We start from the raw sequence: 12,182 nt of genomic DNA, 5'->3' as shown, positions 1-12,182 counted from the left end.
CTCACCCCCGGACCCAGGGCTCCGACTGAGGCGCTGTCACGGCGCTTCCTTCCTCCTGGCACCATCACACGGGTCGCGCCAGGAAACGACGCTTGCACGCTCAGACCTGACAGAGTCGCTAACGCCTCGGAGGCTCCATCCTCTTGGCCCCCGCGCCCCAACCGCCCGGGCCTCGGCACGGTCCCCGGCGCCGCACGAGGGGCCCGGCCCCGCCCCGCCGCGCCCCGCCTGGACGCTCGCGGACCGGGATGGCCCCGCGCCGGCGCAGTGCCCTTGGCTGCGCGCGCAGACGCTCCCAGGCCGCCGGGCGCGCGGGCACAGCGCCCTCCCTCCCCTTTGCCCGCACAGACCTAGGACGGCCAGAGCGCTCCGCCCCTTCCCAGCGCCCGGACCGCGCGCCGAGCCCCCTTTGTTCCCACCCGGGCTAGTTCCGGCAACAGAAGCCCAGTGCGCAGCGCTACTGCGCAGTAGGGTTGCCTCGCCGCCAGTCGGCTGCAGCACAGCTTGGTAGCCGGACTTGTCCCACTCTTGCCTGGACACTGCTGCAGCTGCTTTGTGCTGCTCATCGCCAGCCCTCAGGAACCTGGAAGTAACTAACCTCAATGTGTACAACAGGCATTCACGAAGCCTGAAAGGCAGAGATTTTTTTTTTTTTAAAACCAGTATGTGGATAGAAGCGTTTCACAATCCAGTGAGTTGTCCAGACATTGCTGAGGATGGACAACAAGGTGAGGACAATGAATCCGAATCTGATCATGTTAACGATCTGAAAAGGAATTCTCATAACTAATACTGATAAGGAGAGAGGGCAGTCAAGGGACCATAATGGAAAAGGTGGTCTGTCTTTAAAGCAGGCATTTGATGATTCTGGCGATATTTAAGGGTGATGGGGCAAAATTAATAAGTAATCAGCAAAATAAAACCAGCAGTACCTCCTACAGTATTGCTCTAAATACTCTCTTTCCCCCAGGGCCTCAAGAAAATGGGGGAACAGAATCCAGTGATACTTCGGGACCCTCTGAACCTAGTACTGTCTACTTGTGAATAATATGATAATATTTGTGTGTATCTGTCTCCCCACCCGACTAAGACCTGGAACACTACCAGTGCTTAGTGGCTGCTGAACCAAAGGATCCACAGTAACATTCTAGGCATATCTAGAACAAGAGGAAGCTGGAATGCGCTAACAGGCTCTTGAAACAGATCTGCTCTCACAGCCCCATTACATAGGCCAGTTACCTAGAGGACTGGCAAAGCCCTGCCAATGTTCAAAGGCAGCCAAACTTGGAACTTCCACAGTTTCAAAAACTTTTCTCACTTTATGATGCAGTTGCATCCGTTATCATTTGTTTCTAACCTCCGCATCCTGCTGTGGCTCCCCTTACATTACAGCTCTCCCATCAGAATCTTTCTGTCCTTTCTTTATGAAGTGCACCGACGAACAGCCTTTCCTGCACGCTTGCACGTGGGTGGTGGTGACAGGAAAGGAGGGAAATGAGCATTGGGCAGCCGCCCGATGTATAAGGGGCACATTGCTCAAACACTGACTCTCAGCAGTAAAATCAGACTGCAGCCCTCCAGCATCCCTCACCTGTAAGCCTCTGCCCACCTGCTTGGGCTTCTGCCAGTCCTTTCTTTGTGGAGAAACTCTTTGAACCTCTCAAATGGCATGCAAATCTGTCTAAATATACAAACAGTGCTGCCAAACTGGGTTAGATAGTTTGAAATCTGTAGTGCAATATTTTCTGATTTCTTAGAAAATCTAGTATTTGGCTGCTAGTAACACCTAATTGATAGACCAGATGGGCCATATTATAAGCATAGCCATTAATCATCGAAAGTTGAACACATGTTTTCTATGGTGTGTGTCGGTAATGATGGAAGTGTGTGTGTCTGCACCACCCAGTCAGGAAGACTCCCAGCACTTGAAAGGTGGCTAGTGAAACTTAACTGCAGCGATCAATCTCAGAGAACACCACAGGATTTGTTTGCAAAACAAGAGCTTTGAGAATTAACTGAGACTGCCTTTCAAAATTTTTGAAAGTGAAAACTGTTAATGTCTAAAACCTTTTCATTCAGAGATACCCAGTTCACTTTTTGCGAAGTAGAAAAATACTGATTTACTTCATATGGTTCACTGTAACTGTCTATTCCGCCTGCTATTATGGGGTTTGATAAAAGCAGCTATAACGGAACTCAACAAGCATCTATGACTCTACACAGTGTACTGGATTTTAACACTGGTTATCCAGTGAATAAATGCAGCCTCATCTACCTCTCTCCTTCTCAAATCTGACTCTGGCAATTCACTCTCTCCCTTCTATAATATCTTGGCTTTCTCTATTGGAGCATTCCTGAAAGAACATATAATTAATTTCTTTCATCTCTGAATCTTACTTTCCTATATTATTTGCTTAGAATTTTTGTTATTTTCTCTTTTTGCAATGAGATCTACACATGACCTGGAATTGGCTTGTGGTTTGGTTAAGGTAGGAAACAATTTTTGGTTATTTCTTTCACCCATATGAACATCTATCTGACACTTCATCATCTACTGAAACGACAATTTCCAACTGCTTTTTTTTGTTGGATCACTGTCCAGATACGTACAGGCCTGTTTCTATGCTCAGTAGTCTAGTCCAATGCTCCCTTTCTACTTGTGCTAATACCATATCATGATATAATTACCACAGCTTTAGACATCTGTTTGGGCAAGTTGTCTTCCCCCTCATCTCCAGAAGTTTCTATATTATTTGCTTTACAATTTCCAGTCAAATTTCAAAAGAGAAGGAACAGGAGACATTGCTGGGATTCTGACAGGCACAGGGCCGAGCTGAGCATGAAGAATGGTGTATTGATATCTTTACAATGCTGCCTCTTCTTCCATGCTACAAAGTATCTTTCTAGTTACCTCATTCTTTGATTTTTTTTTTTTCCACAATGCTTTACCTTGCTATCTTTTGGGACATTTTAACTTCTAGGTATATATATCTAAGTGAATTTATTTATTAACTTGTCCCTATTCTCTTTGATTTTCTTTAACTATTTTACTCCTGGGTATATCGATGTTGTGAGACATCACCCACAATACCAGCACCCAATATTGGAATGGGGTGCAGTTGGAAGCTAAGCCACTCAACTCCCCAATCTAGTTCCCTGCTAATGCACCTGGGAAAGCAACATTAAAATGATCCAAGAGTCTGGTATCATGACACCCTTGTAGGAAACCCAAATGGAGCTTAGTGTGCCTGGGAAAACAGCAGAGGATGGTCCAAGTATTTGGGAATCTGTATCCAAATGGGGAACCTGGAAGAAGCTCCTGGTTTAAATTGTGTCCAGTCCTGACCTCGCTCTCTAAAACTGTGCCTTTCAAAAAAAAATACAATAATAAATCTCTTTTTAAAATCCCAGCTAACAGAGAATGAGGATTGCTTCATTTCTTTCTAACAGATCTGATTTTCCCTCTTGTCTTACTGAACTGCCTAGGGCCTGTAGAATAGTGATAAACAAACGAGAGCAGAAGCTAGGTTTTGAGTCTCGATTGGAAAACTTTCAACGTTCAAATACAATGTTTGCAGTAGTCATTTATAATAGATCCATTTAGTAAAATAAGTTTTTTCCCCTCTAGTTCCAATGTGTTGGAGATTTGTCACAAGTGTTTCATCTCAACTATGTAAACATCATCAAAAATAAATCTATTATTAAAAATAAAAGGTATATTTCATTTTATCAAAATGTCTTGCATCTATGGTTGCATCATAATTTTTTTCCATAATGTGTGACTTACACAAATATATTCTTAGATATTAAACCAGTTTTTTTTTTAAAAAAAAAAAAAAAAGCTCACTTAGTATTGATTTAGAAAAAGGAAAATGCATCTGTGAATATTCTTGTTTTTTCTAGTCTCCAAAAGTATTTCTGTTGATTGATGTTACGTTTTCATTAAATGTTCTGGAGAATTTGCTGACTAGCCAACTGTACTTAGAATTAAACTTCTGCTCAGATTTCCTGTTATTTAATCTTAAAACATATATAAGACAGATCTCACTCAGAAATTCACAATTTGCTTCTAGGGAATTATTTTTCAATCTTGTGAATTTGAAGGGTACTGCTGTCAGAAATGTATTTTCAAATTTACTGCTGGTTAATAGTCTGACAAATGTACAGCTTGGTGTGTTTTGTTTTTTAATCAATTTTGTATTTCTACACATCAAGGAACACTGAAATAATGGTTACCCAAAGAAACCTGACACAAAGTGGTGACTAAGAGGTTTCAGTCTTTCTTGTCCTTCTGCATACTTCTTTCCTAGAACCTAACAGCATTTAGTAAGTATCTGCTCCTTTGGTTAACCTGGAAGCTCCTCAGAGGCAAATCCCATGTCCAGACTCCTTAGCTGTAACTGCTGCTCAGATTGGGGCAATGTTAGACAGCAGAGGATGTGCTCAAATGGAAAGGGGCAATTTTTTATGTTAAGACATTGAAAATAATGTTGATGAGCTATAGATAATCATTTGTCCAGATACTGATAAACCATTCCTGTGGAGGGAAAAATGCAATAACTAAATGTAGGATATCCCTAGTGAATTTCCTGATCTCTAGCAATGAGAAAGCTAGAGAATTCCCCTTGCACCACGGGCTATTCTGCCAATATCTCCACTACCAAGTCCAACAACTCTACTGCTATTGCTGGGATAACAGCCTCTCTCCTACTTACCCCGAGGTAGCATTAATCACTTTGCTTTTGCTGGACAATAAACTCCTTGAAAACAAAAGGACTAAGTATCACTAAATCTAGCAAGAGTTGTAGCATGTCATGCTCAATTAACAGTGAAGAACAGGTGTACACATCAGAGCACGGGTAATTCTGTTTTTCTCAATATTTAAGTTGCCAGGGAGGACTAAGTCACAAAAACAGGAAAATGGGTTGTGAATAAAGCAAAACTTTTTTTCTCAGTCTTTTTTCCTAAAGTTAGCTCCATTCTCTCTTTCCTAAACTAGACTTTCTTGGGACTGGCACCATGAACAGTCCTTGGCCTGAGCACCGGCATCCCGAATGGGCACAGGTTCTAGTTCTGGCTGCTTCTCTTATGATCCAGTTTCCTGCTATTGGTCTGGGAAAGCAGTAGAGGATGACCCAAGTGCTTGGGCTCCTGCAACCCATGTGAAATCCAGAAGAAGCTCCTGGCTTCTGGTTTGGGACTGGCTCAGCTCCAGCCTGTTGTGGCCTTTTGGGGAGTAATGCAGTAAATGAAAGATGGAAGATCTATCTCTGCCTTTCCGATAAAGAGAAATCTTTTATTTTTAAATTTATTTTTTACTTTCTTCCTTCAAAATCCAGCTTTAAGACCTAACTTAATGAAGCTGCACTGAATGGAATGATGTAAGGTCTGAATGGTCTGAGCAGTATTAGGCTAAGCAGTATCTTCAAGCATACTCAGACTTGAGAAACAATCAGCACAATTTCACCTCAATGTATTAACACCTGTCCAAGCAGAAGAGTTAAACAACTGCCAGCTAGAGCAGTAACACCAGAAGAGGGCAGCAAAGGCTCATCCTGAACCAAGTCCACAGTTGCCTGACTTCGTGGCAAGCAGAGGCTGTTCCCACAGCACAGGTGAAATATTTGCAGTATCGGTACTGTGATAGTTGGGCACTAGGGGGAAAGCTCTTTCGATAAGCTGAAAGTGTAAAGGTACTCATGATAATACATGGAAAAACTAGCAGTGAGGAAAAACATCAAGAGGGAAAAACAAACCAAAGGGCACAGGATAAACTGAGTCAGACTCACAACAAACCAGAAATGGCAAGCCCAGGGGTGGAAATAAAACATGTCCTGCACACCACAGCAAATGAACTCTAGAGCAGATGAACAGGCAGGAGCTAATTGTAAGGCAATTCTTGAAGTCCTGTATGCATTATGTTTGGGTAGTTTTCCTGTCCACTTTTGGCAAAGATCTATTTTTACACATCCCTAGGAGGGGGTCTTATAGATTAATGGAAATCTGTATTCCCAAGAAGACTACATACAGATTTCAATTTTCTGTGTCAAACAGATTTCTTTTAATACCATTTTCCATGAACTTTTTAATAGATTAAAAAAAAAAAAAAGACAATGAATTTGACAGAACCAAGGAGATACAGAGGAAGAGATCTTCCATTCCACTGGTTCAATCTCCAAACAGCTGCAATGACCAGGGCTGGACCAAGCCAAAGCCAGGAGCCTGGAACTTCATCCAGGTCTCCTCCATAACAGGCTGTCATCTGCTGCTTCCCAGGAACAGGAGCATTGAGCTGGGACTCCAACTGGGACACAAACAGCAGCTGAAATGGCTGCAGCACATGACCAGCCCCAATGCAGGTATCATAGTTATGTGAAAGGCAGGAAAGACAGAGCATCTATCTGCTGGGTAATTCCCAAGTTAGCATTAGCAAGTTGACATCAGTGGAAAAGCAGATCAGAAGAGTAGCGGGGACTCCAACCAGCAATCCAATATGGAAAGCCAGCATGGCACGCAGTGGCTTCACCTCCTTGCATGATGGTGGCCTTTCCATGAGTTTGCAGAAGTACTCCTGTACACAGCTAAGTTAGCACCTAATACTGTACTAAATGTTTCCTTCAACCAAGAGCAAATGATAACTGTTTCAAAGTGAATCTGGAGCAGCAAACTGTCATGTTTGCAGAGACTACCTGTGAAAGACAGGCTGACACTACGGTCAGCAGATGAAGCTCTAATGAGAGAAAAGCCTTGAAGTAAAACTTGGACCAGTAGACACTGAGAGCAACCACATCAAACCAGAAACCCAGAATTCCATCCTGGTGTCCCATGGGGGTGGCAGAGATTCAACCACTTAAGCCATCACTGGCTGCCTTTTGGGAACACATCAATGGGAAACTGATTTGGAAGCACAGGTGGGACTCTGACATGAGAGGGATGAGGGCATTCCAAGTACTGGCTTTACCTGCTGTGTTGTAAAACTTGTGCCCAGAACAAATATTCACTGAAGGAATAATCCCATGCTAGTTAAATAAACTGCTATATATCTTTACGCTACATCACTAATACAATAATTTCAAAAAATAATTTCAGCTGAAGTTTTATGTATATTTACTGTACAAACTAGAGTTTCCAACTTTTCTCATCCTACATTCTAACATTAGGCAGACATTTTCCCACAAGGGTCCAATTATACTCCTGAATTTGGGGAGATGCACCACAATGTTAGCAGTGATGCTCTGTGACTTTTGAAGCTAGGTCATAAAGGGTCATCGCCCAACATTTGCTTGGTCCTCGGATGCTGGAAGGAAGCCCACCCTGCACACAGGTATTCATGCTGCAAAGCCTCAGTGGATGTCACCAGTATCAGCTACTACCTCACTGCTCCTGCCTGTCAGAATCCAACACGAGCCTCGTAGCACAGCTTGGGAGGCAGCAAGTGATCATTCACGTGGCTTGGGTCTCTGCTAGGCATGCAGGAGACCTGAATTGAGTTCCTGGCTTCCAGGCATTTTTTGCAGAGTCAATCATCATATTGGGAGGATAGTAGGGAGAGGAGGGACCTTTCACCAACCCTGTCACTCAAAAAAATAAAACCAATAAATAAACAACTTTAACTGCTAGGAATAATTATCAATTAAAACACGAAGAGATTACATTTATGTACTTTAACAATGGACATACAAATTTATCTCTAAAGAGATCTTTTGATTTTTTCTTTTTAGTGCAAAAAAAAACAGAACAATGAAAGAAGTCTGACTTTTCATGAAATTAAATCTGTATTTGGAGGCCATACATAAAAATTAGGTCATTTACCAAAGAGGAATGACCAATAAACATATAAAAAGATGCTAATGGCTAACTATGATTAGAGCTGACTCTTCATACTCAATAGAATCATTATAAGCTAAAACAAACCAACATGTTGGCAAGAATGTTAACAAATTTAAATATAAATGGATATATAAAATGATACAGCTACTTTGGACAGTAGTTTGTCAATTCCTTAAAATTTAAATAAAAAAGGATCATGTGACCAACTCAACAATCTACTTACATATAAACATTCACAAAAGCATTATTCATAAAAGCAGTAAAATGGAAGTATCCCAAATGTTCACCAATTAGTGAAGATATAAATAAAATGTGCCATATCCACAACAGAATATTACTCATCCATAAAACAAAATGAAGTACCAATTCGTATCACAACAGCAATCTTGAAATGACTGGTTAAGTGACAGAAGCCAGACACAAAAGGCTACAAATTTTCTAACTCTATTTAAATGCAATGAGTGGAACAAGCAAATCTAAAACACAGAGTCACTGATCGACAGGAACTGAGGGGAAGGAATAATCAGAAGTCACTGCTACTGAGTATACGCTTTGGTGGGGGAAAGGATAATAATGAAATGGTGTGACAGTAACACCATTTTTGAATATTCCTAAAGCCCACTAGTAAATTTTACATGGCACATGAAATATACCTCAGCAAAACTATTAAAAGATTAAAAGTACAGCGGCGAGACTGGCAGCAATTCAGACCTGTTGAACTATCAAAACTGCTTAAGCAGGACCCTCGGAGCGTGCCTCACATCAGGGACCTGGGATGGGTGGGAAGCTGGGTGGGGCTTTTCCCTTTGTTTATCCCCTGACCCCAGACAGGGGGAAAAATATTAGTGTGGAAACAATGGTATTGCCCACTTTCATGTAGCCCTCGAACCTTTCTGCCCTAATCAACTAAACAAATAAATTTAAAATTTTTTAAAGATTAAAAGCACATTTTCTGACATTATAGGCAACTTAAGCTTGCTATGCGTTCTTTAAATTCTCCTAATTTTTTTTTTCTTAACAGTGCTGACACACCTACAGGTGACCACAATGCTCTTGTGTAATTCTCTCCTAACGAATGCAGGTGAAATTTGTGACTTGCTTCTCACCAGGGTAATGTAATGAACATGGTGTAATACAACTCTTTGCAATTGGGTTCACTATATAAGCCTCCATTTTGGCAGACTAGAGAGATTCTTGCACTGGTCTCAGGAAGCACACAGGCGAAAATACTTATGACCCAGCTGACACCTTGCTTTTGGCCCTGTGAGACCCTGAATAGAGGACCCAGCTCAACCACGCCTGGGATTCCTGACCTAGGGAGTTGTATTTTAAGCAGTTAAGTTTGTGATAATTTGTCACATACGCATCCATCAAAAACTACTGTACCTACTGTCAATACAGCTTCTTCACGGTACTGTTACTTCTGTTACGGTCTTAGGCAGCTAGTGCAGTAACTTGGAAATCACACCTCCCCTACCTATATAATCCTTTCTACCCGCCTGCGACTCAAATGATGCTCACCTATTATCACCTGAAACCGGGGATGGGGGTGGGATGTTGTGTGATGTAGTGTGTTGTGGTGTGTGTGTGTGTGTGTGTTGCACAATCTCTTCATCTTCAAGACCCCATTAAAAGCTCTCTCTCGCTCACATGCTTCCATCACTCTTGTGTTCATACTCTAGGCCTCCTGTGCATCAGCTTGCTCTCTACTTCCCAGACTCCAGAGACAGAGGTGAGCCCTTGAACATGGCCCCTGTATGTCAGCATTCCCCACACTCCTGTTACTGCTTAGACACATGATAGGGTAGGTGGAAGGTCCTTCTCCCCCACCACCCAATCTATTGGTTCACTCTGCAAAAATAGGAAAAATGAAGAGGAATAGAGAACTTAATTAATATTATACTGTAGAAATCAATTAAGGTTGGGCCCGGCGCGGTGGCGCAAGTGGTTAAAGGTCCTCGCCTTGCACGCCCGGGATCCCATATGGGCGCCGGTTCTAATCCCGGCAGCCCCGCTTCCCTTCCAGCTCCCTGCCCGTGGCCCGGGAAGGCAGTCGAGGACAGCCCAAGGCTTTGGGACCCTGCACCCGCGTGGGAGACCCTGAAGAGGCTCCTGGCTTCGGATTGGCATAGTATCGGCCCGTTGCACTCACTTGGGGAGTGAATCATCGGACGGAAGATCTTCCTCTCTGTCTCTCCTCTCTGTATATCTGCCTTTCCAATAAAAAAATAATAAAAATAAATCTTCAAAAAAAAAAAAGAAATCAATTAAGGTTTTAGAAACCTTAGCTGTGAGTAAAGATAAGCAAAATAACAAAACATAGTTTATTAATTCTAATAGATGTGAATTTCAAACTTGCCTATCATGGAAAACTGGGTTAAACAGGATTTTAGCTATAAACTGTACATGAGCATTACTTAAAATGACACAGAAAAGTAAAATCAAAGATTAGCAAAAATGGTATCTTTTATACCCAAACAGAAAACAGTCTGAGTGGTCTTGTTAACAGAACTCAATTACTGGGCCCAGCGTGATGGCACAGTGGTTAAGGTCCTCGCCTTGCACACCCAGGATCCCATATGGATGCCGGTTCTAATCCTGGCAGCTCCACTTCCCATCCAGCTCCCTGCTTGTGGCCCGGGAAAGCAGTTGAGGACGGCCCAAAGCTTTGGGACCCTGTACCCGCATGGGAGACCCGGAAGAGGCTCCTGGGCTTTGGATCGGCATAGCATCTGCCGTTGTGCTCACTTGGGGAGTGAATCATCGGATGGAAGATCTTCTTCTCTGTCTCTCCTCCTCTCTGTATATCTGACTTTCCAATAAATAAATAATAAATCTTAAAAAAAAAAAAAACTGCAGACCTACATTCCAGCTTCCCAAGCAATATAAATTATCCTAAGCAGCAAACAACCAGGACAAATTCACAAAGCTGCAAATATTGACCTTTTCCTGGCTTCTCTGAGGAACTCCATTAATGTTAGGAGTCTCCTCTCCTGAAAATCTTGAAAGTATACAAACAAAAAATACAAAATACTGGGCAGGATGCGGTGGCCTAGTGGCTAAGGTCCTCGCCTTGAATGCACCAGGATCCCATATGGGCGATGGTTCTAATCCTGGCAGCTCCACTTTTCATCCAGCTCCCTGCTTGTGGCCTGGGAAAGCAGTTAAGGACGGCCCAAATCTTTGGGACCCTGCACTGGCACCGGGGCAGGGGAAACCTGGAGGAAGTTCCTGATTCCTGGTTTCAAATTGCCGCAGCACCAGCTGTTGCAGTCACTTGGGGAGTGAATCATCAGACGGAAGATCTTCCTCTCTGTCTCTCCTTCTCTCTGTATATATTGGACTTTGCAGTAAAAAAAATAAATCTTTAAAAAAATACAAAATACCTTCTTAGCACTTGCATCCATCAGGTCTCCCATGTGGTGCAGAGCCAAGTACTGGGCTATATTCTATTGCTTTCCCAGGCTCCTGAGCAGCCAGAACTCAAACTCAAATGTTAGCATTATGCTGTGCCTCAACACTGGCCCAAGTAACAGCTTTCAAAAACCAGAGTATTACGGGCTGGTGCCATGGCATAACGTGCTAAACTTCTGTTTGAGCCATCAGCATTACATATGGGAACCAGTTTGGGTTCCAGATGTTTCACTTCTGCTCCAGTTCTCTGCATATGACCCATGTGGGAGACCCAGAAGGAGCTCCTGGTTCCTGGCTTCGGATAGGTCCAACTCCAGCAGTTTCAGCCATTTGGGGAATGAATCAATGGATGGGAAGATCTCGGTTTCTTCTTTCCACTGTAGCTCTTTCAAATAATAAACTTAAAAAAAAAAAAAAAAGGCAATTGAACCTAAAAGGTATAAACTCAAACACAGGGGGAAAAAAAGTCATTCTAAATACATAAGAAAACAAAAAATTGATGATACCTGGTAAGCTAAGATGCAATATATGAATCTTTTTAACTGAGTCATTATTCATAATGAAGTTCCTCATCTTTATACACTAAAACAAAACTTAAGCACTGATAGCAACTACACTTATTAAACAGTATCAACAGGTCAGGACCACTCTTGAAACTTTATACAAACCAAGGAACAGACAACGGGCTGGACTGCCAAAGCTCAGATCTCAGCATCTCTGCCAGGATGAAATCTGGGCAAATGATTTATTATTTAATTGAGCTACCATAATTTTTCCTCGTTTTCAAGTATAATTATCACTTCACAGTTGAGTCAACTGAGGGTTTAATACAGAATGCTTAGAGAAGTGGAACATGCAGAACACATTAATAAGACAGGGTAGGATCTGGTTATTATTATTCCTGTTTTGCACATGAAGAAAATGAGGCTTAGCAAACC

The 12,182-nt window shown here is 42.5% G+C and overlaps 1 protein-coding gene across 2 annotated transcripts in view; it reads right to left on the bottom strand.

Annotated features, from left to right (window-relative positions):
* Window positions 1–12,182, bottom strand: part of RNF38 (ring finger protein 38) — a 115,939-nt gene that overhangs the window by 51,671 nt on the left and 52,086 nt on the right. The window contains exon 1 of one of the 2 annotated variants that reach the window (XM_040963633.1): window positions 6–171. The exons of the other annotated variant lie outside the window; for it this stretch is intronic. Coding sequence (XP_040819567.1) covers window positions 6–65 — 60 coding nt within the window. The 5' untranslated portion in view covers window positions 66–171. Of the gene's footprint in view, window positions 1–5; window positions 172–12,182 lie in introns of those variants that run through there. 2 annotated transcript variants of the gene reach the window in all.

Source organism: Ochotona curzoniae, unplaced genomic scaffold, assembly GCF_017591425.1.
Source record: "Ochotona curzoniae isolate NIBS_2020 unplaced genomic scaffold, NIBS_Ocur_1.0 scaffold_3208, whole genome shotgun sequence".
Taxonomy (NCBI): Eukaryota; Metazoa; Chordata; class Mammalia; order Lagomorpha; family Ochotonidae; genus Ochotona; species Ochotona curzoniae.
This window is presented reverse-complemented; position numbering and strand designations above follow the sequence as displayed.